Source organism: Poeciliopsis prolifica, unplaced genomic scaffold, assembly GCF_027474105.1.
Source record: "Poeciliopsis prolifica strain line A6 unplaced genomic scaffold, Auburn_PproV2 SCAFFOLD024, whole genome shotgun sequence".
NCBI classification, from domain to species: Eukaryota; Metazoa; Chordata; class Actinopteri; order Cyprinodontiformes; family Poeciliidae; genus Poeciliopsis; species Poeciliopsis prolifica.
The window spans coordinates 4994151-5019515 of NW_026562399.1; the positions used below are offsets into that span (position 1 = coordinate 4994151).

Here is a 25365-nt window from a genome sequence, read left to right on the forward strand (position 1 = left end):
TTAGCAAAGTTTAAGTTCTTTATTTTGATCAAACGTTTTCCATTTAATCAACTCTGTTTTATGTTTTTTAATATTATATTCCGATGTGACATAGACTTGATCTGACTTATTTGTCATTCAGTCATAATAAACATGGATCGAAAGTTTAACAAGAAATTTAATTTATGGAGTTTTGAAGAAGTGGATCATTCTGCATTAATATGTAAGATATTTAAACTGTTTATTTTTGTTTGTACATTACAAATAAATTTTAACTTTCAATATTAAAAGTTCTCCATAAAATAACTTCAAGAAAATTATTTTAGGCAATAATGATAACGGAAAAATATCTACAGCTTATTAAACCATGTTATAAAACAGGAAATATAAAAAATCCTGAGCAGAGTGAGGTTGTTGGAGAAGAATCTGAGGTGAAAGCTGAAGTTCTGGTTGTTAGTTATCTTTTTATTGTTTTATTTTACCTATTTTGTCACTTGGATAAGTCTGGAACAATAAATGTAGTTTATCTACACTGGTTTTCACCACTAGAGGGCTCCATGTCCATGACGGCAACATGACTGTTGGAGATCCGACGGTCTGTGAAAGCACCACCACTTGATCCTGTCTGGTCAGCTGTCTTTCCGCTGAGCGCGCGCTGCTTTGGTAAAGTTCGGCTGAAGTTTGGCTGGTACCGGTTCAGGTGAACGAGGCCACTTCGGGATGAACCCCCTGCTGGTGCGTCTCGTCGCGCGGCGGCTGGGCGCGTGGAGAGGTGAGCGCCATGACGTAGGGTGGAGTACGGGGGGCAATCTGTGATACAAGTCAGGGGGTCAAACTGAGCAGCGCAGAGTTTCTGGATGACGTTCCTCGATCTCCGATTGGTCGCTGAGAGTTCGGCGCGGCCGGGTGTGCCCGGTGTGCCCTCATCCTCCTCTTCCTCAGGGCAGCTGCTCTGTCCAACATGTCCAGTTTTCACTCTCTCAAGGAGTGAAAAGTTAGGGAAAGTCAGAGTTTTGTTCCGAAAAGGTGAGGAGTTTTGACGTCGGGGTACGCAGCTCTGATTTGATGGAAAAAAAAAGCTCTGATTTGATGACTTCATAAAAAATCGACTGTTGCAACGGCAACAACATAAACAATGAAGTTAAACTACTGAACTGAAATAATGAACGATTCGCTGCCAGGAATCGTTCATTCATGGTGGACAGTTTGTAGAAGGGCCTTTGTTCTACGGAGGACTGATCGTGCCAAAAGTGTCAGTAAAATCAGAAATAATAAAAGGCTCAATAAAGTAATTAATGCTGACAACGTCACATCCAAAAATCAAACAGTAAGAACTTTACAGTCTTAGAGCTTGGATGTTGAAAACACCAGAACATCTCCTGATCTGGGATCAGAACCAACAACATTTCCAGTAAAATGCTCAGAAATCTGATGGTTTTGGTTGGAACTAGAACAAAGCCTGGACCAGCACATGGCCTGGGTCCGGTCCAGGAGCCAAAACTTGGCCCGGTTCTGGTCCAAGAACCAGAACACGGCCCAGGTTAAGGCCAAGAACCAGAACATGGCCACCTCCATCCAGTTCCTGTTCTGTGTCAGGACTTCAGGTTTGCTGTGTGTGTTTTAGGTTTCCATGTGGGAACTCCGTTTGCGACCTTTGACCTGAGGAAGGTTGAGCTGACGCCCCTGGAGCAGAGGAAGCTGACCTTTGACTCCCACGCCATGGCGACGGAACTGGAGAAGAACGGTGAGCCGCCAGACCCGTGAAATCCGTTCCAGTTTTTACCAAATTACACATTTTCATTCTAATCATATTCATTTTCCTTGGTGCTGATTGGCTGAAGCTCGAAATGGGCAGCGGCTGCTAGCTTCTGTGGTAGCGCTAACACAAAGATCATTTCATTATTAGTTTATTAATAATGTAAACAAATTGCCAATTGTAATAATTTAAATGGCTTTAACTTTGCATTCTTCCTCCTTTGCTGTGCTAAGCTAGTTAGCTTGTACTGAAACAATATTATTTTCCTTTTATCTCAGTCTTCCTCATTTGAAACCAGATTTTGGTTCTCCATTACCCATGTTATGTTGAATTAAATTGTATCTTAAGTTTGGAATAAATTCATCATATTTCTGAGACAATTAAAGTTATCTGTTAAGTGTTAGCAATCAGTTAGCCACTGGTAAAGCTAGCTTAAACTAGAAACACTAGCTTGACTTTATATTTAAACAATACTGCTGTTATCTGACATACTAACAATGTTTTATGATGTTTTAGCATAGTATAATTAATTTATTATACATTTAAAAAATGTCCATGAGTTTGAAGCCGAACTTTGTGGGGATTTATGGTTTTACAGGAAGCAAAATCATGTCTTTATTGGCTCTGTGTATGAGGATGTACGGATTCCTCATTCTCTCTTGTTTTTATTATGGTTTTTTTAGTCTGGTTGTGGGTTTAGTTTGAATCTGTTTTTCAGTTTTAGCTTTTTGTTTGTTTGTTTTTTGTGCAGGTTTTGAGAAGCGGCAGGCCGAGCTGATCGTCTCAGCTCTGGTCACGCTGACCACAGCCAACATGGACATCGTCTACAAGGACATGGTGACCAAATCCCACCAGGTACAACATCAAACCTCAGAGTTTTCAGAATGAGTTGCAGGTACGCTGAGCTGCCACGGTTGGCAAGGTTTAAAAAGTTGCTCTTTCAAAGTTGAGGAAAGTTTCCTTCATTGCGTTCTTTCCGAATAGCTGAGCTCCTTTCACACAAATAAAATCATTTGAACTACTTTAAAGTGTTTGTGTAAAAAGAAAGTCTTTCCATTTTTTCTCCAGATCCTCACACGGTTAGAACCTCATGTTGTTGTTACATCAGCTTACAGATGAACAGGACAAATATGAAATAATATTGTTTAATAACATGGTGGTTCGGCAGGAGATTGCAGTGCAGCAGATCATGGCTCACCTGGACTCCATCAGGAAGGACATGGTGATCCTGGAGAAGAGCGAGTTCGCCAACCTGCGGGATGAGAACACGGTAACGCCGTCGATGGTGTTTGTCATGACATGCCGCCGCCTTCGTGGCAACTTGGTGCTGGTTCTGGAATAGTGTCATAAAAAAGCAGAATTTATTGATTCTGTGCTGCTTTATTGTTTACATGCTACTAATGAAAGATTGTAGAGAAGTTCAGACCTGCTAACGGTCCTGCTAATCAGAAGTCAGCGGTTCAGAAACTCCCATTTTTGTTCCTGCAGAAAATGAAGCGAGAGTTGGAGCAGCTGCAGAACAGACTGAAGGTGAGGAGGACTCGGAGGAGTTCAACGCTGACTCGACTGTGTGGAGATGCTGACAGGTTGTCTGGTTTCAGGAGGAGAGCGAGAAAGTCAGAGCAGAAACCAAACTGGACATCAACCTGGAGAGGAGCAGGACGTCTGACATGGTGGGTCAGGAGAGATTCTGGAGTCAGCAGGTCTACAAGTCCAGTCATTCCTCTGGTCTCAGGAAAGACTTGACTCAGTCACACACACACACTTGGTTTAATGTCACACACACTTGGTCAGAGGTCACACTCTGAGGTCACGCACTCGGATACGAGACTTGTTTTGATACTCGGACTCGTTGCTCTCTGTCTCAGTTCACTGACCAGGAGAAGAAGCTGATGGAGGCGACCTCAGAGTTCTACCACAAGGTAACTCACCGGCAGGTCTGATTGGTTCCTCCTGGGAGTAGGCGGTTCCACCCGACTGGCTCCTCATTGGCTGTTTTCTGATGTGATCACATTGTGTCTCCAGAAAGCCGACTTGGAAAACGACAACATGGAGATCAACAAGAAGATGGACCTGCAGGTGGCGTCGCTGAAGATGGTGCTGGAGTCTCTGAAGCTGGAGACGATCCGGTACATGGCAGGTGGGTCAGGTTCTGGTTCCGGTTTCCGTTCCGGTTCGGGAGACGGTGCTGCTTTACATTTACGTTCTGCGTTTCCTTCACAGCGACCATCTTTGCCTGCCTTGCCATTGCTCTGGGAGTCTACCGGTTCTGGAGGTGACGGATCAGAACCAGAACCAGGTCTGGTTTCAGAGAACCAGCTGGCACTTCCTCAGTGTGCTACGACCCGGATCTTCAGCCTATTTACGTTGTTCCTACAGCCTGATGCAGAGAAGAAGTCGGACGTGTTTTCGTGATGTTGGGATGTCGCCGCCCTGGTGGCGGCACCCTGCACATCTCTACTTGTGGAATAAAAAGCTGATTTCACTTATTTTCTGTGCTGCTGCTTGGTTTTTTGATGCTGAGCAATCCAGGAAGGTGTGGTTCTGCTTTTGAATACTGTTCTCATGGGGAGCTTTGTTCAGTCAAATTTGATTTACACTGTAATAGTTCATGACTTGAAAATTACACTGACCATCATTTGCTTTGACCATTTAAGAAAGTCTGAGACCCTTTATGACAAGCAAGACCAACAGAAATACCAGAGCTTCAAAGACCTCCTCAGTCCCACCAGGATGCCTTCCATTGAGGTACTGGAGTCTGGTGGTCCAAACAGCTTTGTAGATTTGGATAAGTTTGACTTTGTTCCTGGGAACCATGAGGGGTTCCAGGCCCTTTGATGTGGGTGGCTCGGTTAGATGATGGATGAGAATGAAAACAAGAAATCAGAAAGTTTTGAGTCCACTGAAGCTTTATTTTAATGACTGAACCTAAATAACAGCAGAACCAAGTCGGATCAGAACCAGAATTCACACAGAAAAACGTTTCAGACTTGTTTATTGAAGAAAAACCAAAATTAAAAGATCCTCAAACGAGACGTCGTCCGATCAGATGATGCTTACCTTCAACACCTGTGATGATTCATCAACAGAGCAGCCAATCAAAAATCAGAAACTGTGTAACTAGGCAACAGACAGCAGCTGCAGACCAGAGTTACCAAAAAATACTTTAATGTATAAATTAAATCATTTACAGCCGTGGCGAACAGAACCGATCAGAACCGCGGCAAACAGAACCGCAGCAAACAGAACTGCGGCCCAGAAACGGCCGCAACTATCCAAATACCAAAATGTATTCAAGAGGTAAAAATCTTCGGCCCGGCGGGACGAAGAGGAGCGGCGCCACGTCAAGCCGTGTCCTCGGACTGGGCCGAGTCCGCCGGGGCCTCAGAGCCCGGTTCCTCCTGAGCAGAAACGGTGACGTCAGCCTCTACTTCCTGTTTGATCTGACAGGAAGTGACCTGACAGGAAGTCTCGCACTCCTCTTCCTCGGTCTTGACAAAGGCGCCCAGCGGGTGTTCGGCCAGCAGCCGACTGGGGGATGGCGTTGCGTCCAGGTAGGACGACGTCTGAGGGACGAGAGAGGGAGAGAGAGAGAGCATGATAAAAAGGACGAGTAAGAGGAGGGCTGGACTCAGACGGACTGGACTCACGTTCTTATAGTCCTCGAAGCAGGCCGGGTGGAAGTTCTGTTGAGACATGTTAGATGTTAGAATGAAACCCTGAAAGTGTATGACTGAAGTGGGCGGGGCCTGTTAAAGGGCCTTATAAAGTGGGCGGGGCCTGACCTTGTCGTCCACTCTGACAGCGTTCTTCAGGAACCAGTCTTCCTCTTCCTCCACCCAGTATGTCTCAAATGGCTCCTGGCAGATTTCACATGACTGCAGAGAAGAACAAATCATCAGAACCGGTTCCACACCACAGACCTGCTGGTTCTGGACCAGAACCTGGCCGCAGCCCTGCCCAAACCCAGCAGCAGGAGAAGGCTGGTGTTTCAGTGCTGCCCCAGGTGCCTGGCTCACCTCTCCCACTTGGTCCTTGGTGGCGCGGACGCTCTGGAACTCCTTCTCCTTGGCGGCCGCCTGGTTCTTCTGGACCTCCTCCTCGTTTTCCTTCTCAAAGAACTGGCTCTTTGCGCGCTCCTCCAGGTCGGCGATCTCCTCAAACTCGATCCAGTCCTGGAAGAGGCGGACAGCCGGGTCAGAACTGTGCTGTTGGCTGTGTGTGTGTGTGTGTGTGTGTGTGTGTGTGTGTGTGTGTGTGTGTGTGTGTGTGTGTGTGTGTGTGTGTGTGTGTGTGTGGCTGTGTGTGTGTGCGTGCACGCTCACCGTCAGGCTGTAGTACCAGCGGCGGTGTGTGACCTTCTTGCTGGCGACCTTGCCGGCATGATTCTGCCTGAAGTGCCAGTCCAGGTGGTCGGCATACAGGTCGGTCTGCGCCGCTGTGAAGCGCATGCTGCACAGGCAGCACTGGTTCCCTGAGTACAGCTTGGTCACCACGCTCTCATAGCGCCTGCAGGATGGGGTCATAGGTCAGAATATAGGAGCAAACTCAACCAGATCCTGGTTCATTTTTGCTGCATTCAGGAACCATAGGAACGCCGAAGATGGGTCAGTGTAACATCTGTGACTCACTGCTTCATGCTGTCGATGCTGAAGCTGGTCAGGTCCGGCAGGTCTTCATCCTCCTCCACTTCTGGCTCCTCCTCTTCCTCCTCCTCCACTGCTACAGCAATCGTTGGGGCGGTTGTCGTGGACGACGCCTCTGAAAGAAAACAAACCAGACGGTGTGAAGCGTTGGAGTGGGGCAGTGGCGGCGGCAACGTGTGATTGGGTTACTGACCGCTGGCGGTCTGCGAGGACTCTGCCTGCGACGGTGGCTTGATGATGCCGTTGAAGATGAGTTTGGACAGAAGGTCGTTGACGTCCAGCTGACCGAAGTGGTTCTCTGCAGGAGCCGCCTGCGCAGCTGCAGACACAACATCTGTTAGACCCGACATCGCTCTCTGTTCTCACACAGAGCTCCGAGCTTTGAATACGTACCCTGCTGTCCGAAAGGCACTGGGTTCTGAGGCAGGAAGGGCTGGTTCAGGTTCCCCATCATGGACACCTGGAGGGAGGAGAACCGGGTCAGAACCAGCAGGATGAGCCCAGCAGACAGAGAGTAAAGAATACTGATTGGACAAGGAAGCCGAGGGGAACAGGAAGTAGAGGGGAACAGGAAGCAGACTCACCGGCTGCTGCATGCTGATGGCAGGAGCCGCAGGGTTGTAGAAGGGCCCGGGGCCCGGCTGGCTGAAGGGGACCGGCTGCATGTTGAAGTTTGCTGCCGGCATCATGTTGGGGCCGGGGGTGAACTGAGGGTTCATGGGTTCTGGGAACCGCTGGGGGGCCATGCCGAAGCTCTGCTGGGGGCCCATAGGGTTGTCGTAGAGGGGCGGGGCCATAGGCTGCATGGGCAGCTGGATGTTGTGCTGGGGGGGGAACCTGGGTGGACCCTGCTGGCCAGGAGCATAGTCAAAGCGTGGGGGCCCAGGTTGATGAGGTCCTGCCTGGTGGGGGCCCCCAGGCAGATCAAACCTGGGGCCTGGTCCGGGGCCTTCGAAGCGACTGGGGCCGTCAAATCTCATTGGAGCCATTTGGTTAGTGGGGCCCTCAAAGTGGAGGGGCCGCTGCTGCTGGAAGCCCATTGGGCCAGGACCCATGTTGTTGAAGGGCCCCGGCCCATCGAAACGCTGCATGGGTCCCTCCAAGTGACCGGGCCCCCCCATCTGTCCCTCAAACCTGACTGGCTGCTGCTGGCCCACAGGGCCTCCAAACCTGCTGGGGCCTTGTGGGGCCCCATCGAACGGCCCATCTCCTCCTCCTCGCATGACCATGTGGGGCCCCTCACAGGGCCTAGAGCCCTCAGTCCTCTCTGCCATATTATGGAGCGCCGGGCCCTCGAATCTGCTGGGTCCTGGGTGGTGGGGGCCCTCAAACTGTGGCTCCTCAAAGCGGCCGGGGCCACTGCCTTCATACCACCCAGGCCGGTGCGGTCTGGAGGGACCCATGTGCCCAGGGCCACTGTAGCGCGAGGAGGCATGGCCTCCTTCATGGGGTGGCGTGTGTCCTGGGGAGTCGCTATGTCGGACCCCAGACGGAGGCCCTCCGCGGTGTGGCCCCTTCAGGCTGGTGAGGTGAGGAATGGGGGCATCCAGGGGCCCCTCATCAGAGTGCTCACTATTGGGACTTTCAAAGCGAGGGACCGGACTCATGTCCGCAGAGTCTTTCTGATGCAGAGGCGACAGGCGCTCTCGCTCAAATCGAGGGGGAGGAGCCTCCAGACCGGCGGGCCCTGGGGAGTTCCTGCGGCCCCCAGTGACGGGTGAGGGCCCGTCCTGCCGACGGGCATCAGTGGGGGCGTATCTCCGCGGGGCGTCATAGCCGCTCTTATGCTCGTCATCATAGAGCTGGCGCTCTGTCAGTGGCGACGTCCACTCCCGCTCACCTGCAAGACAGAACAGGATGCTGAGGATTTCTGCACACCCTGAACACAACACACCGCCCCACCACCACCACCACCACCTCACTCACAGGTGCTGCTCTACACACAACCCCAGAAATCCAGACTGATCTGGTCCCTAACCTTGACCTCTGGCCTGGACTTACTGGAATCTCCAGGGCGGTCCCTCCTGCGGAAGCGGAGCCCCTTCAGCTTAGGGAACTCCTTCCCGTGGTTATAATCCTCAACCATGGGGGCCTGTGGGGTCCGCGCCTCCTCACGCTCCTTGCTCCTCCGTTCACCTGCAGGTTAGCAGAAGCATCAGCTACTGTGCAATAGGAGAGCAGCATGTCCGGGTTTTCCCAGGTGTTCCCCAGCTCACCTGGACGTCCGTACGTGTGTCCACCGCTCCTTCTCCCAGTTTCTCTCCCGGTCTCTGCTCCCCAACGTCATCTGGAGTCTCGTGACCTTCGTCGCCTGTGACTCTGTGGTTCACCTGAGTCTTCCTCAGCTTGGACTTGTGCTCGTAGTAGGTCAGCTCAGCTGCGTCCATTGCGTCATGGGGGCGGGGAATGGATGACTTCTTCATGGAGAAGTCTCCGGACTCGTCCCAGGTCTCCGAGCGCTGCTGCTGCTTCTCCTCTTGGTACTGGAAGAAGTGTTTGATCTGATGTGCCATGTTCAGGAAGTCCTCCTGGGAAATCTCTCCGCTCTCCAAACGCTTGCTGGCCTGCAGACACACACACCGCTATTACTATAACAACAACAGACGGAGACAGGAAGCTGAGAGGTCCACGTGTTCCTGAACGCACCCTCCTCAGCAGGTCCTTCTTGGAGGCAGAGTTGAGGACTTCAGGAATCTGCAGGTTGGCGTCCACGCTGAGGCGTATCTTCTGGTTCCTGGGGGTGCCAGGCCGGGTCGGGGTGCCATGGGGTTTGTGTCGGGGTGGCCCAGACTTGGTGTGGGAGTCCTCAGGTTGCTTCGTGCTGTGAAACCAGACAGTACACATTTACTCCTTCCCAGTGGAGGGTGCATGTTTCAGAAACAACAACTGATGCCAGAAGAAGTAAACGTGTCGGCTTTCTGAGCCGGACTCACTGTTTATTCTCCTCCCAGCCACTCCTCCAGCGATGCAATGACTCCTTGGCCTCCTTGACCCCGTCGTGACCTCGTGGGGAGTGGGAGTCCCTGGATTCAGAGCGGCGCTCCTCCTGTACCCTTTTGGACCTCCTGCTGTCCGACTGGGCCTTCTTGGCGCCTGGCCGGTCATCTCGGCCCGGCTTGCCGTGGGTGGTGTCGTCACCACGGGCCCTCCGAGGTTTCCCGGCCTTGTGGGACGGCGACAGGGAGCCACTGTGGGCATGGCTCTTGGGCGAGCGGCGGTCCTTCCTCTTGGGGGAGGTGGCGGGGGATCGTGAGCGGGACCGGGAGTGTGTGCGCTTCCTCCGGGCGGTGGCTGCGCCGGCTTTTGGGTCAGGCTTGTCGGCAGGCTCTGGATGATCATGTTTGGGTGCCAGGCCATTCAGAGGCTTGGTCTTGTTGGACCTGGGTAGCTCGGTTCTCCGCGGAGCATCGTCCCGCTCCTTCTTGTCCATGCAGCGCTTCTTCTCCTTCAGCTCTTCGTCCTTCGCCTCGGCCGGCTTCTCCGGCAGACGCTTCTTGAGCCTGGGGTCCTTCCTCGGGGCCTCGGCGGGTTTGGGCGTCTCCGTCTCTGCCTCTTTGCTCCTGCTCTGCGGGCCTCTGGCCAGCGGAGACGGTGACTTGGACTTCAGCTTCTCCTCTGGCGGGTCCTTCCTGGGCGTCCGGCCTTTGTCCTGCCGGGGGGGTTTCTCTGGTGCCCTCTTCTCTGTGGGGGCCACCGACCCCCCGGGTGGGTGAGGGCTTTGCCGCTTCAAGGCCGGCTGAGGCGCGGCAGGAGGTCCGCTGCGATTCAGACGGGGGTCTCTGGTGGACAGCTTGGGGTCGGCAGGAGGCTGTGGGGGGATCCAGGGCCGGATGGGGGGAGGAACTTGCTGACCCGGTCTCTGAGAGGGGCTTGACTCGGGCGGAACTGACCCGATAGGTGGTGGCATGACCAAGCCACCCTGCAGACACACAAACACTCAGTTAGCTTTCACACACCAAACTTGGCTTACAGACATCAGAACCAGAACTGGATCCAGACTCTGGTCCAGTCTGAGGTTCAGAACCAAACCCAGAACTCTGAGGTTCAGAACCATAAGCGGACCTGTCCTGCCAGCTGGGCCTTCGTCTGCTCCAGCTCCAGTTCGATCTTCTTCTGCTGCAGCTCCAGCAGCTGCTTTTGCTTGGCCAGCAGCTGCTGCCGGATCAGCTGCTCTTGGGTCAGCCCGGCCGGCGGTGTCTGGGGGACCGGCAAGGGAGGGGGAGGGGGTGCTGGGGCCACTGGCGCCGGTTTGGCCGGGACCGGCTGCGTTTGGGCCTTCTCTTCAGGCTGCAAGCAGGAAGAGGAAGATCAGACGTTATTAAACCAGGAGGTTAAAGCTGGAATAAAACATTTTGGGCCCAGAAGAACCATCAGATCTAAACTCCGTCATCAGGGGAGGAAGACAAAACATTTCCTGATCCAAAATGCTTCGTTCTTAATCGTTTCCCACTGAGAAACTGGTCAGATTGGTTCTGATCCAGTTCTGATCAGAATTATTTTCACAATGAATCCTATAATAAATGCCCAAGTCTACTTCAAACGTCTGATATAAAAGTAACTTTTCAACAAGATATTAACATTTTTAGTCTTATAAAATTATGGCACATTTCTTCACTTACAACATGGGAAAATTTCATGCATGTGAAGAAATCTGCCAGTAGTTATTGACTCAAAACAAGCTCCTATAACTTGTTATGAAGTTACATTAGGTTAGTTTTGTCTGATTTTGACATATTTACAGTAGGACCTGGAAAGGAGCCCTGGGTAGGATCGTGTCTTTGAAAACGTTCTCGGTCCAGAACCAGCAGAGATCAGAGGTCTGCTGGTTCCTGCGGTGGAAGACCGCGTTGCCCCAGCATCATACCCACCTGCTTGAGGAACCTGGGATTGACATGGATGCTGGAGGTGGAGTTGAAGTTGTGCGGCAGCAGCTTGATAGGCCAGGCCGGGTCCAGGGAGTTGACCCGGACGTCCAGGGCGTACAGCTTCTTGAGCGGGAAGACGTCGTCCCAGGTGGAGCGTAGCTTGAACAGGCTCTTCCTGGTGTTCTCATCCACCTACACACAGAGCACAGAGCGCTGGGTGCCTTGGCCACAGCCCGCCTCAGCCCACAACCAACAAGCAACAGCAGGACGCCATGTGGGCGGAACTTAAAGACACGGCAGCTAGTGGGACTTTACCTTTTCAAAGACACAAATAAATGAAGCGATTAGGTTTTTAGCAAACACTGCAAGGTACTCTCCTCCAACGTTCTTCACTATGGAGTCCACTAAGTACAAAACTGGGAGCTTCTCAGCGGCCGGCGCCTGGAGCGATAAGAGAACTCAACAAGTTTAGACAACAGCAGGGGTTACACAACATTTCAGAACAAATTAATAAAAATAATTAAAAAAAAACAAATGAACAAAAAAAATATATTAAAAAAACAACAAAAAAACCCACAAAGTTCCCAAGCAAAATCCACTTTAAAAAATCTGAATTAAAAAAACAGAAGACAAAAAAAAAAAAAAAATTTTTTTTAAAAACAGCCTCCATGGTTTGGTTCTTCTTTCACGAACAAAAAGTCCAAAAAGATTCAAGACCGAGATCTTCAGTCGGTTCTGATTGCAAGTGTTGTGGTGGTAATCCGTCGTCATAGCGATCTGGGGCGTCGGTCCAGGGACAGCGTTTACCTCCAAAGAGGGCCCCTGCTGGCGCTGGCCCTCTTTGTACGTTACCCAGGCGATGGCGCGCTCTGCTTGGTTTGTTTTTACCCTTTCGGGTTTTGAACCTTAACTTTCAGTTATGAACCCAGATTTAAGCTCTGCAGCGCTCAGAGCCACACAGACCAGAGTCAAACCCACAAAGAAAAAATGACAAAAAGCACATTTCACAGATTTTATTATCAACATGTTTAACCAGCAGTCACATTCCAGGAAAATAGAGAAAATCCAGATGAACGAGTGAATTCATTCATTCATGCAGACGAATCAAACACTGGGGGGGGGGGCAGGATGTGGTCCGGCTCAATCAGAACCACCGCCAGGGTTCTAACCTGTCACTATCACTGACATTCAGAACCAAGGTCTGCTCGGAAATATTGACATCATCCACATTCTGGAGCATATTTTACAATGTTTATAAAAATATACAGCAAACAGAAAACCAGTAAACAACCTCAGAACCAAACTGGTCCCAGTAGAGGGGTTCAAACCAGCGAGGCCCCGGGGCCAATCAGCAAACACATTGATTTCAGTTCTTACTCAGATCTGGATCTGTCTATTTTGTAATGTTACTTTAACCAGAACAGAACCGCGATGTTGGACCTGAGCAGCAGAACTCGTTGCCAGGCAACCAGACACTGAAGACATCCAACCTGTCTAATTTTTTTCTGTGTTTTGCATTTCCATTAATTTTTGGTTAACGTTAGCTTCTGCTAGTATATTTTCTGTAGTTAGTAGTGAAAAGTTAGTATTTGTGTGTAGCAGAAGCATCTGATAATTTTGAATGTATTTAGCAATTTCTGCAATATTTTTATGTTTAGCAGTTTAGGATTAGCTTCATTGTTTTATGTTTATGGGTGGAGTAATAGCTTCCACAAATTGTTTTTGTTGAGGTTTTGCTAATATATTTTATGCTTTTAAGCAGTTTACTACTGGCAAAGCTAAGATTTTTGTTTCTTGAATTAATCATTAGTGAACCTAAGCTGTTGGTTCAACGGATCACCTTCTGATCCGTTAAATCCATTCGGACCAGAACCTCATCCGAATCTGACCAGTTAACTTTAGATTGGTTTCAGATTTTAGGGTCCAACAGGATCCCAACTTTGTTCATTGTTGGTTTATTAAGAATTTAGGTTGTCGATAATCTGCCTTGTCAGTCAGGTTTCTATCTGAGCCTCGTTAGCAGCTTATTGACACCAGAGAGCAGCTGCTCACTGCAGCAACTAATAACATTTACTTCAGTAACTTTTACTTGAATATTAATATTAAAGTATAACAAAACAAACATGTTTTACCCAGAATACACCAGACAAACTCAGAGTGAGACCTCTTGTTTCTAAACCAGCTTTGCTATTTTCTATCTGCTCATTCTGATGAAAATCATTTAAACATACAGGAAAAATGTATATTATATTTATATATAACTACTGTACCCTGCTCTAATATATAAACATTAGCTGCTGTATTAGTTTAATATTGAAAAAGGTCATTTAGAAACTTTTATTAAGTCTTTATTTGTCCGTCTGATTACATAATTTTAAATATTAAAGCAGAAATTTTAATATGTTACTCAGGAATAAAATCATCTGTTTACCAAAAACATTTATATGTAACATTTAGTAATGTCTTTGATAATACTGTTTAAGAACAATAAGTTGACATATTGTTACTTTACTCAGTTGTGTTCATAAATGACCATAATGTATAATAATGATAAAGTCTATATGACCTTTTTCTCTCATGTCTCTAGGATTACAGTCCGCCTATGGAGGCCTTCATTGCCACTTCCTGTTACCTCTGACCTCTTAGTTTCTTGGTGTTGCCACATGGAAATTAATCACTTCCTGTTTGAAACAACTTAGAAAGTAGATGGTTGAAACCGAACTTTGAAGTCAGAATGGACCTGGAACCGGTTAGAACCACTTACTACTAACGTCTGTTTTTGTTTAAGAAACTTCTGTAACCGTAAAATGTTATTAAAAAATAAATAAGGCGGCTTTCTGTTGAAGCCAGGACCACATCGAGCTAGCCGGAGGACCAGAGGTTTATTCAGACAGCCTGACTGAGCTGCTTCCGTACAAAGAAGCTGGAGGTTCTGCTGGGCCTCCAAAGAGCGCCGCTAACCACAACACCGCCATGTTTGACCCACATACACAAACTGATAATAAAGTATGCTATGATCATAAAAACCTTGCTGATTTGAGCTTCAATAATAGCCACGATATCCTTGGCGAACTGGATGTTCTCTTCGGCCAGGATGGTGAGCATGTTGATGTGCGGCTTGCTGTTGAACGTCAGGTCCTCCAGCGAGGACTGGTACTCCCTGCAGGCGTCTTCCCGGGCCGCCTGGTCCTCCATCTTCCTGCTTCCACACCCGAACCAAGCTACAGCAGCCGGACCAATAGCATTACTACGTAGCAGCAGACAGTCCATTAATTCATCGAGATAACGGTTGGGCCGACAACCATGAAGAACTATGGCCCAACTCGACGGTATTTTTCCGTCGCCGTCAGTTGGGTCTTCTCGGTTGGTTTTCGATGGCAAGAAAATGGCGACTTGAGCTACAGGCCTCAGACGTCACATGAAATTCACTTGTAGTTACAGTGACGTCACGGTGCCTCATTGGTTGAGAACACGCAGTGCTTCCCGGGCTTTGGATTTCTGTTGGTTCAAAAGAATAACAAACACACAAAGAAGCCAATCGGAGTGAAGGAGCTTAACAGTTGTGTAAGAAACGGCCGCCTTAGACGATTGGCCGACGTAAGCGCATGCGACTAGCGCGTGGACCTTGATAGGGGGAGGCCTCATTAAACATTAAATATGTTCAATATGAGTGTAACAGTAAGTATAGTAACATAGTCATTAAAGTATTAATAATAATAATAATAAAAACTAATGAATTTTAAAAGATGACACAAAACCGGAACATAAAATCAAGAAATTAATGCTACTTCCTCTAAAGATATATTGAAACAAATATCTTCAAAAAGAAAAAAATACTAAATAAAAAGCAAGAAGACAGAAAATAACTGAAAACTTTAAATATTTTTGTATTACAATAAATGGAAGTGAAATAAAATGTTTAAAGTAGATAGGCAAAAGAAAAAAAAAGTTCAATAATTTAAGAATGGAATTTTGTGACAAATATCTGCAGAAAAATAAGTTATTTTAGTTTTTAAAATATCAGAATTTGGAAATAACTTTATACATTTGTCTAACATTTTTAAATATTAAAGCAAATTATTTGAATACAAAGACACATCCTTGCTTTCCAGATTTTTATTAAGAAAAATCAAACAATGAATCATATTCCTCCCACTTCACAGTTCTGCTCTGCTTTGTGGTTAGAGTGGCAGAATGTAGAGGTCAAACATCAGGCAAAACAGAGTTTATTGAGCAGCCAATCAGCATCAGGCTAAAAGCTGATTGGCTGCTTTGCTGTCCCACTGTTTTAACTCTGACCTGGATCATCATCATCATCATCATAATCGTGAGAGGAAGAGCGGCTCCACGGGCTCAACAGCTGCTGTGGACCTGGTGACCTGGCAACCTGACCCGGTTCCTGGATCCCGTCCCACAGAGGAAGAGGAAGCTGATGGCGTCACACAGGAAGGAAATAAAAATCTACAAACAGAAGCAGGAAGGGTTCAGGCAGTGGGGCGCAGTCCCATCAGGGTCCTGCGTTCTCAGATCTGCCCCAAGTCTCATTGTGTTCCCGGTGAACAGGAAGTCCAGCTCCTCCTCAGTAACAGGAATGGTGAGTGACGGCGCTCTGCCCCGCCCCCTGCAGGTGAAGGGGTGGTAGGCTCCGCTCCCAGCAGGTGGAGGTGCTAGGCACCACCCCCTGGGTTCAAGCGTCCGAGTCGTCGCTGCTGTCGCGGCTGATCTCGATCTGCAGCGACGGCAGGTTGTCCAGTCGGCTCTTCTTCATCTTGTGGCTGCGGCGTTCCTGTTTCTGTTTGATCATGGCGCCCCAGACCCTCTGCAGCGTAGAGTCGTCTTCCTCCTCTCTCTCCTCTTCTTCCTCTTCCCCGTCACCCCGCCTCCTCCGGCTGGCGTCCTGCCGCTCTGGGCGGCTGCTCTGCCTGCGTTCGTGATGCCCGGCATTGTTGCTGCCGTCGTCGCCAGCGGCGGAACCCAGCCTGCTCCACAGAGCGCCTACAGACAGACAGGAAGTGGAAGGATCAGACAGGAAGTGAACTTTAACAAACCGACCAGGACGCTCAGACATAAAACTGAGCTATCATAATCTGCTCCAAACCATTCTGAGTTTTAATATAGGTAGCAAAGGTCACAGCACATTTCTACAAGAAGGTCTAAACATAAAATGGAATAAAAACAGGAAGTGGCAGGTCGTACTCGTCTTCCTGTCTACCGAAGCCTTTGGTCCTCTGCTGTCCTGGCTGGCCACGCCCAGTCTGCGGTGCACGTTGCTGATTGGCTCCCGGGGCGGGGGTGTGTCCCTGGGGGACGGAGGCGAGGCTGAGCGCCGCCTGTCGGGTGAGTAGCGCCTCTTCCCAAGACGCTGCCTCACGTCTGCGGGGTCAGTAAAGGTCAGCAAAAGTCAGCAAAGGTCAGTCCCACCTAGCCGCCGCAGCAGCTGGAACACCTGGTTCTACGCCTCACCTGTCTTCCTGCTGCTGGCCACCGGGGAGCGCTGCCTGCTGCCAGAGCCGCCAGAGCCGCTATGACGCTTCTCCTCCAGCAGCTGCCGGACGTCCGTCACCTTGGGGGGCGACGAGGCCTTGGCCCGGTTCTGAGAGCCTGACGACCCGATTCGGTTCCTGTTTCGCATGGAACAGGTTTTGGATGAAAAAAACCTCTGACCCGGTTCTGCTCAGCTCCCTGTCACCAGGCTCGGCGACAGGAAGTGGAAGCGGGACGTGGAGGCAGGAAGTGGTTCTCACCTGATGTTCTTCAGGTGGCCCTCCAGCTCATCGGCATACATGGTCATCTTCTTGCTCTTCTTGGGCGACGGCGTGGAGATCATCTTCAGCTCCAGGTCATAGTCCATCTCGTCCGACTCGGACCACGGCGAGGGAGAGCGCTCCGCCCGGCTGCGAAGCCCGGCCCCCAGCGGCCGCGAGGCTCCGCCCCTCTCTTTGTACTCCACCACCCTGTCGTCAGAGTCCATGTCCTCGTCGGCCTCGTCCTCCTGCTCTTCGTCCTCCTCCTCTTCTTCCTCCTTTATGGGCTCCTCAGGGAGGTTGACCAGGTCAGCTGAGGGTGGAAGCAGAGGATTGTGGGTAACAGCGCAGGTGGTGACGACAGGGTGTGGGCGGAGCTGTTACCGGAGTGTCGGTGTGTGTATGGCGGAGTGTGTCCCATGCTGTCTCCAATCAGAGGCTTCTTGCTCTTGATCACGTCCCTCTGGATCCGCCTGTTGTGGTACCGCCGCTTCCTGCAGGACGAGGCCTGGTCAGTATGGAGTTGCAGTTGCCATGGCGACCAGGGGGCGGAGACTCACCAGGAGTTGCTGAGGATTCCCTTCATGCCTCCGTAGTTTGGATTTCCGTACTTCATGTAGTATCTGCTGCGGCGCGCCGCTCCCAGCTCCTTCCTGTCATCTGAACCGGAACAGGGAGGAAACGGGTCAGAACATGTTGGACTCATGTTAATGTCTGTTTACAGACAAAAAGCGGAATTTTAAAAAGTATATCTATGCAGAACATGTACTCATCTTCAGTCAATGAAATTCCTCAGGAGGAAGGTGAGTGTGTGTGTGTGTGTGTGTGTGTGTGTGTGTGTGTGTGTGTGTTACCCTGCGTGGCGAAGCGCAGCAGCAGCTTGTTTCCTTTGAACGGTTTGATGGCAGGTCTTAGTTCATTCCTCAGCAGAGACTCTCTCTCCGCTTGCGACAGGTCGCCAACCTGACACACACACACACACACACACACACACACACACACACACACACACACACACACACACACACACACACACACACACACACACACACACACACACACACACACACACACACACAGCTGAGTCACTCATCAGTCAGTCGACGACTTCCTGTCCTCCCAGGTGAAGCTTTACCTGTCCAGCCGTCTTGGTCTCATCGTCTCTGCTCTTCTTCACCTCTTCCTCCTCTTCATCCACTTGACCTTCCTCCTCTTCATCATCCTCGTCCTCAGATCCCCGATCCCGACGAGCTGCAGCATTCGGACAGACCTATTTACCCAGAATGCACTACTGCAGTGTCAGGAAGCACCGACTCAGGTTCTGACCCACACTGACCTTTGCTCAGGTCGTCAGGCTGGGATCCGGACTCCGTCTCCGTGGCAACAGCCTCTGCTTCAGGCATCCGGCTGCTGTTGATCAGAGCTCTGATGCAGGTGTCATCGTCCAGCCAAACAACGTTACCTAGGACACGGGAAGGCACAGGTAATCGGGTCAACCGGTCTCTCAATGCAATTGATGAAATTTTCTCGATGAGAAGACTGGGCACAGGAGAGCTCTGTTGTCCTGCAGGGAGACACCCTGGATTTATTCATCATAACAGGATTTCTGCTGTTTGGAGCTTTTCTATTTGGCTTATTGACAAATTTGTGACAGACTTGGCCGAACTAGCGAACACTCGACTGTTGGTGTGGACAGAGACACGAGACTCACATCTCAGCAAGATGCGAGTCTTGCTGAGACTCGCAGCCCAGCTGAGGACTCTAAACGGGATGGAATTGATCTTAGAGAAGTTGCTAGTTTCAGCTCAGTGAAACGACCAAACTAAATTGGATTATTGGGAACTGACATGTATCGGACAGACTTTAGGGAAGACTGAAATTTATTAACTATCCGACCGAAGACATTCTGTATCTGAATGGGCTTTGACTTGGAACGGCTGCGTATTTCCAATCCTCTTGAATATATGGAAACATAACGCTCCATCCCACCATACCCCTCCTGTTGTCCAGGGAGCTGAACGCTCCCAATGACGTTCCTTCACAACATCTTATTGGACTTCTACTGGGAGGCTGAAAAATGTGATTTTGACCCTGTGATGTCCCCGCCTTCACTCACATCATTGTTTTGCCTTTTGTTTTGTCTGAAAGTTGCCATGTGCTCTAATGCGTCCTTCCCTCTTTCTTATTTTATTTTGTTAGAAAGTACTCACTTTTAACCCAGAAGAGGAATGAGAGCAAACTCAGAATCCAGACTCCAAAGCGGATACTCCTCTTTAGCTTATTTTTTAGAAACTAAAGAATACTCACTATTTAGACCAATATTAGATTAATTTTTACGTCATTATGCAGTAAGACTCCTATTTTTGCAGCCCAGAAAAGGAATTAGAATGAACTTAGAATGCAGAAAAAAATTCTTCCAGAACAGGAACACTGTTTTTACAAACTGTGCCGTACTCATTACTTTTACAAATTTAGTACACACTCAGAAAGTCCAGAGAATACATACTTAATACACTTATCTAACAACGCAGAACAGGGATTAGAACCTAGAACCTAGAAAAACTACCCTAGCATCTGCTTCTTAGGTTCCTTTTCTTCCAACCCAGAGGATCCTTACTTATACTCACCTACCAGCCCAGAACAGGAGTATCTGGTTTATCTACTTTGGACCAACATTATTAGATTCTTATTCTTCTTTTGCGCTTTCCTTTGGTTTGTTATTTTGTTTGTATTTCCTTTTAATTCCTATAAAGCGCTTTGTATTGCCTTGTTGCTGAAAATGAAGTTTATAAATAAAAATACCTCTACCTTTAAAGGTTATATCTTTAATCTTTATTAAGAACAGTGCACATTAATGAACAGTCAACACTACTGTATAGACTGCAAATGAGCCAGATTATAGCATACCAATGGGGCATTTAGCAGAAGCTAAGGCTAAAGCTCTAAATTGCACTATTTGCTGATATCCACCATTTGACAAAGAAAACATAAAGGATCAAAAGTCAGAAATGTACATTTTTGCGGTTCTGACCCAAACATGCCCGGTTCGTTCCCGGTTCTGGACTCACAGGCCGTGTCGTTGATCCACTCGATGTGTGCTGGCGGATACTCCTTAAAGTAGCCGAAGACGTCCTGGGTGCTCATGTCGTCCACACCGGTCACATGGATGGCCTCCATCCGCAGCCTGGGGATGGCTGGCATCACATAAGAAGAAAGCGGCGGTTTACAGAATTCCTGGTGATCAGCAGCAAACAGAACACCGCCTCACCTTTCTTCATGGCGTCTTTATCCAGGAAGACGTTCCTCTGACCGACATTTTCCTCGCAGCGGAAGTGAAAACGTCTCGCCCGCTTCTCCTTCCTCTCAATGGCTTCCTGGAAAGCAAACAGAGTCAGATCAGAGCCGCTTCAAGTGGATCCCATCAACCTGAGAGTGGCCGGGTTTCATTTATCCCACAGCACAAAAAAAAACAGACAAATATCAGACATAATATGTTAACATAAGAAGATACTGGCTTACATGCTCACCTGGATCCAGGTGTATGTTTTTACCTGAATCCAGGTGTGTGTCTTTACTGGACCCAGGTGTGTGTTTTTCCTGGATCCAGGTGTGTGTCTTTACTGGACCCAGGTGTGTGTCTTTACTGGACCCAGGTGTGTGTCTTTACTGGACCCAGGTGTGTGTCTTTACCTGGATCCAGGTGTGTTCTTACCTTGGAGTTGACGTCGATCCCTGTGATGAAGGCTCCGGCCTTGTTCTCGTACCTGCGGCTGGTGTCCTGGAGCAGAGAGAAGACACAGCAGGGGGTTAACATGGAGGGTCAGGTGGTTCAGCTGGAGGCCTTGGGTTTGGGCGAGAACGTCTGCTCCACGCCTGGATAACAACACGACTTTTAAGCAACACAGCGAACTGATGGAGGAACTGTGCAGGGGCAGCAGCTGAGGAAAGGGGAGCAGGTTTCGCAAAACAAACGCCCCCTGTCCTCATTAAAATCTGTTAGATTCGAAACTGGACACAAAGAAGTTGGAAGACCAACGCATATCTTTGCCGTTAAACTCAATTAACCGCCAGGTTAACGTCTCCCCGACTCCCGGACCGAGGCGGGGACTCCGTGGCGCCGCACGCCGCCTCCCCTCACAGCTCCGCCGGCCCCAGTTAACTCCAGCCCCAGGTCTGCCTGCGGCCCTCAGACACTCACCGGCAACAGCTCCTTCAGGGAGCGGCTAACCGTAACGTCCTCCACCTCCAGCTCTCCCTCCTCCACCTCCATCGGTTCGGCCTCCCGGCCATCTCTGTCCGACTCGAAGTCAGAGTCCGACTCCGAGCGCTCCGAGCCGCTGTCGGATTTCACCGAGACCCGCAAGCTGCGCACCGCCGCCATGAAGCTCACTGCTGCGGACAACAAGCAGAGGGAGCTACTCTGGGGGCCGTAACCCGGTAATGGTTTTCCTGTTCTTCTTCTGCGGAGTTATTCTGGTAGAAACAGAGAATGTCGCCCCTAGTGTTTAAATATTTATCTAAATTTCATGGACTTAATCCTTCTCATATACACTAATCTCAAATTTTGATTTAATCAAAAATATATTGTGTTTTAGCAATGCAATCCGTAATACTCCCGTCATAGAGAGTAAATCTGCACACAGATTTCTATATTTAAAAATTTCAAGAGTTTATTTCTTGTAATTTAGATGATTCTGAATTCTAACAGTTCCTCAAACTCTGCAATGGACGATCTTCTCAAGCATGCAGTAAGCCACATTGCACACTTTTTCTCCACACTTTTTCCTTCCACTGAACTTACACGTAAAGGCTACAGGCTACTTTTGTTGACGCCGGTGGTCCCAGAGCTCCCTCGTTGACTCCAGTGGTGCTCACGGTAGTCCTAGGGTTCCCTCATAGCTTCTGGTGGTCACAAGACTGCCTCGTCGACTCCAGTGGTTCTTGGACTCCCTCTTTGCTTCTGGTGATCTCCGGGCTCCCTCGTCGACGCCTGTGGTCCCAGAGCTCCTTCGTTGACTCCAGTAGTCCTCCTACTTGTCCTCCTGGTGGTCCCAGGACTCCCTCGTCGACTCCAATGGTCCCAGGGCCGCTTCATTGACTCCGGTGGTCCCAAAGTTCTCTCGTCGATTGGTGTCCTCTTGGACCACCGGGTCCTCTCCCGGTGGTCCTCCTGGTGGACCAAGGGCTCCCTCGTCTTCTCCTGTGGTCCCAGAGCTCCCTTGTCGACTCCAGTGGTCCTCCTACTTGTCCTCCTGGTGGTCCCAGGACTCTGTCGTCAACTCAGATAGTCCCAGAGCTCCCTGGACGACTCCAGTGGTCACAGAGCTCCCTCGAGTCAATGAAGAAAATGGCAGATGTGTACCGAGAGGTCCAGTTTAACAGGGCTGACATGTTATTGATCATGGTGGTCCTAGGGCTCCCTCGTTTCTTCTGGTGGTCCCAGACCTCCCTTGTAGACTCCAGTGGACCTCATGGAGGTCCTAGGGCTCCCTCGTAGCTTTTGGTAAAATAAGATACAACTTTTCCAGTTAGGTTTTCATAAAGTGTGAAAAATATATTCACATCTATACTGTTGTGAAAAACAGTATGTATTTTTCTATCTAAACTGATCGACCAAAAACGTGCAAGCCCACAAGCAGAAAATCAGCCAACACAAAGCAATCAGACTTTTTTAAATTCTTTTTTAGCACTAAAAAAGAGATGCTTACATCACAGACTAGAAGTGAAAACAGGGGACCCGAGTCTATACAGCATATCATTAAAAAACGGAAAGATTCGTCGCTCATGATCTCAGAACACGCCCAGTGGTTATCGAATGTCCTGCGTCACCTAAATCTCTATTTCCCTGGAGAGGGGAGTGAGGAGATGATTCAGTTTCTGTATGTGTTATAGAAAAAACAACAACAATAAAGGTAAAATAAAGATGGTAGTCCCAGGGCTCCCTTGAAGACTCCAGTGGTCCTCATGGGGGTCCTGCTTGTGGTCCTTCTTGTGGTCCTCATGGTGGTCCTTGGGCTCCCTCGTTTCTTCTGGTGGTCCCAGTGCTGCTGTTAAGATTTTAGAACCTGCAAAACAAACTCAGTTCCAAAACCTAAAAACTGAAGAGAAATTTTCAGTGACATTATTTATAGTTTTTTTACCAATGGAAATAAATATTTGATTTCTTGTGATTTGTTCTGTAACTTTCTGTGGTTCATGCACACAAAACAATGCTTTTTTAAATATTGCTACAAAAACATAATTTTACATTTTATTTGAATGAATTGTCAACTTCAGTCCTCATCATTCATTTTATGAGAATCAGTAAATTCTCATAATGTTTCCTACATTTTAACCTCTTTAATCCCAGTTTTAGGGGAAAAGAACCACAAATCTCTCTTTAAAATAGATTGTGGGTTCATTTTAGTCCTTTTTTAATTGGGGCCTGCCTAGCAATGCATAAGGAGAGCAGTTACTGACTTGCAAAGCAAGCGACAGGATTTCGACTCGCTCAGCCAGGATCACTTCCATGTATTTCTGAAAAATGTCAGACCTCAGCGCACACCATTTTTATCTCATCGCTGTTATTAATGTGAGTGATGTACAGATATGAATAGCGGGACTATCGGAGACGAAAGATAGCGCTCTCATACGCTTCAAACGGTTTTCCGATACGTATCACGGTTTCCGAATGGGAAGGAGTTGTTCGGACCGCTTTTTTCAGTCAAAACTGACTGGGCGTCTCACAAAGATAGAATTCTTTCTGTCTCACACACATTACAGCTGGAAGAGGATCCATTACCATAGCAACGAAGCACAGCAGGGTCGAGCAGCTGATTAGAACTACAAAAACGCATCACTGTAGTTTTTACTATGGCAGAGCTCTGAGGAAGGAGCTGGTCCTTAGAACTACTTGTGTTTTGGGCATTTTATAACTGATTTTAACCAACCTTTGCTACACATAGGATTAGTGTTAATTAAGTTTAATTAATCTTAATGAAATTAAGCTTAATGAAAATTTCAAAATAAAAGCCTTGACAATTTTTATATCAATTGCTGTTTGGAGCATTTTAGAACTGATTTAACACAATCACTGTTACTCATGTGAATAGATTGGACATTTAAACGAGGCTTACTGAAAATTTCAAAATAAAAGCCTTAAGATTCCTTTCTGGCTCATGCCTATTTTAGTGAAAATGGCTGCCACAAACTGATAGAATTATGTCTCCCCCTGTCTGACTCACAGCTGGCAGAGGATCCATTACCATACCAACGGAGCACAGCAGCGCCAGTGGTTAGGACTACAAATACGCATCACTACAGTTTTTATTATGGTAGAGCTCTGAGGAAGCTGTTGGCCTTTAGAACTACTTGTGTCTTGGGCATTTTATAACTGATTTTATCCAACCATTGTTACACACAGGATTAGTGTGGTAATTTTAAATTAAGTTGAATTAAAATTTCAAAATAAAAGCTCTGACATTCTTTTATATTATGGAATTGCTCTCTTGGGGATTATGTGACTTTTTTAACAAAACCACTGTTACACTTTGGATTATTTTGGACAATTAAAATTAAGCTTACTGAAAATTTCAAAATAAAAGCCTTACGACTCCTTTCTGGCTCATGCCTATTTTAGTGAAAATGGCTGCCACAAACTGATAGAATTATGTCTCCCCCTGTCTGACTCACAGCCTGCAGAGAATCCATTACCATAGCAACGGAACACAGCAGGGCCAGCTGATTAGGACTACAAAACCGCATCACTGTAGTTCTAACTATTGCAGAACTCTGAGGAAAAAGCTGGACTTTAGAACTGCTCGTGTTTTGGGCCTTCTATAACTCTTTTTAACCAACCATTGTTACACATAGAATTAGTGTGGAAATTTTAAATTAAGCTTTAAAAAATTTTCTAAATAAAAGCATTGACAATTTTTCCATCAATTAAGTGCTCTTTTGACCATTTTATGTCTGATTTTACCAAAAAATTGTTACACATGGGATTACATTGGCCATTTAAAATGAAGCTCACTGAAAATTTCAAAATAAAAGTCTTAAGATTCATCTGTGGCCAATGCAGCGCCGCAGGCGCTGCAATGATATTAGCTTGCTTTATCTTTTCGTCACAAGTTAGGGCACTGTCTTGCGCAGCAAGACAGTGCATTAGCATTAGCACAAACATTAGCATTTCACTGTTCCCCACTAGTGCACTGCCATAGGCAGTGCAATAAGATTATCCTGCATGATCTTTTTCTCTCAGTTTAGGGCTCTGCCTTGCGCAGCAACGCAGAGCATTAGCATTAGCCTTTTACCATAAATGAGGTATTAGCTGTTTCCTTTACTTATTACCCATGTTCAATAATTCATGCTTGTGACTATCCACGTGCTATTGATGA

The 25365-nt window shown here is 48.2% G+C and overlaps 3 protein-coding genes across 4 annotated transcripts; 1 reads left to right on the forward strand and 2 right to left on the reverse strand.

The window, feature by feature from the left end:
- The first annotated feature begins 597 nt into the window (after nt 1-597).
- ccdc90b (coiled-coil domain containing 90B) lies at nt 598-4224 on the forward strand. Its single transcript, XM_055046793.1, has 9 exons — nt 598-751; nt 1604-1723; nt 2487-2590; nt 2904-3005; nt 3224-3265; nt 3337-3408; nt 3604-3657; nt 3761-3875; nt 3959-4224. The coding sequence occupies exons 1-9, from the start codon at nt 700-702 to the stop codon at nt 4012-4014; spliced, it is 717 nt and encodes a 238-aa protein (XP_054902768.1). The 5' UTR covers nt 598-699; the 3' UTR covers nt 4015-4224.
- Nucleotides 4225-4713: 489 nt separating this feature from the next.
- Nucleotides 4714-14639, reverse strand: pcf11 (PCF11 cleavage and polyadenylation factor subunit). The gene is given in 18 exon segments (XM_055046780.1): nt 4714-5301; nt 5386-5421; nt 5521-5613; nt 5755-5910; nt 6061-6244; nt 6367-6496; nt 6575-6700; nt 6775-6841; nt 6966-8221; nt 8383-8517; nt 8598-8630; nt 8633-8945; nt 9028-9202; nt 9315-10300; nt 10444-10668; nt 11250-11438; nt 11562-11687; nt 14274-14639. Coding segments are annotated over 18 exon segments (4695 nt in total). The 5' UTR covers nt 14517-14639; the 3' UTR covers nt 4714-5079.
- Nucleotides 14640-15347: 708 nt separating this feature from the next.
- ncbp3 (nuclear cap binding subunit 3) lies at nt 15348-23888 on the reverse strand. 2 transcript variants are annotated; one of them, XM_055046792.1, is made up of 15 exons: nt 22699-23888; nt 21792-22487; nt 21189-21382; nt 20703-20768; nt 20259-20364; nt 20059-20184; nt 18327-18452; nt 18126-18241; nt 17845-17953; nt 17551-17650; nt 17375-17484; nt 16991-17303; nt 16710-16867; nt 16443-16619; nt 15348-16241 (listed from the first exon to the last, which is right to left on the reverse strand). In XM_055046792.1, the coding sequence occupies exons 3-15, from the start codon at nt 21369-21371 to the stop codon at nt 15934-15936; spliced, it is 1998 nt and encodes a 665-aa protein (XP_054902767.1). In that variant the 5' UTR covers nt 21372-21382; nt 21792-22487; nt 22699-23888; the 3' UTR covers nt 15348-15933. The 2 variants fall into 2 exon arrangements, with proteins under 2 accessions (XP_054902767.1, XP_054902766.1); XM_055046791.1 differs by having other exon boundaries at nt 21189-21463; nt 22699-23887.
- Between the last annotated feature and the right edge of the window lie 1477 nt (nt 23889-25365).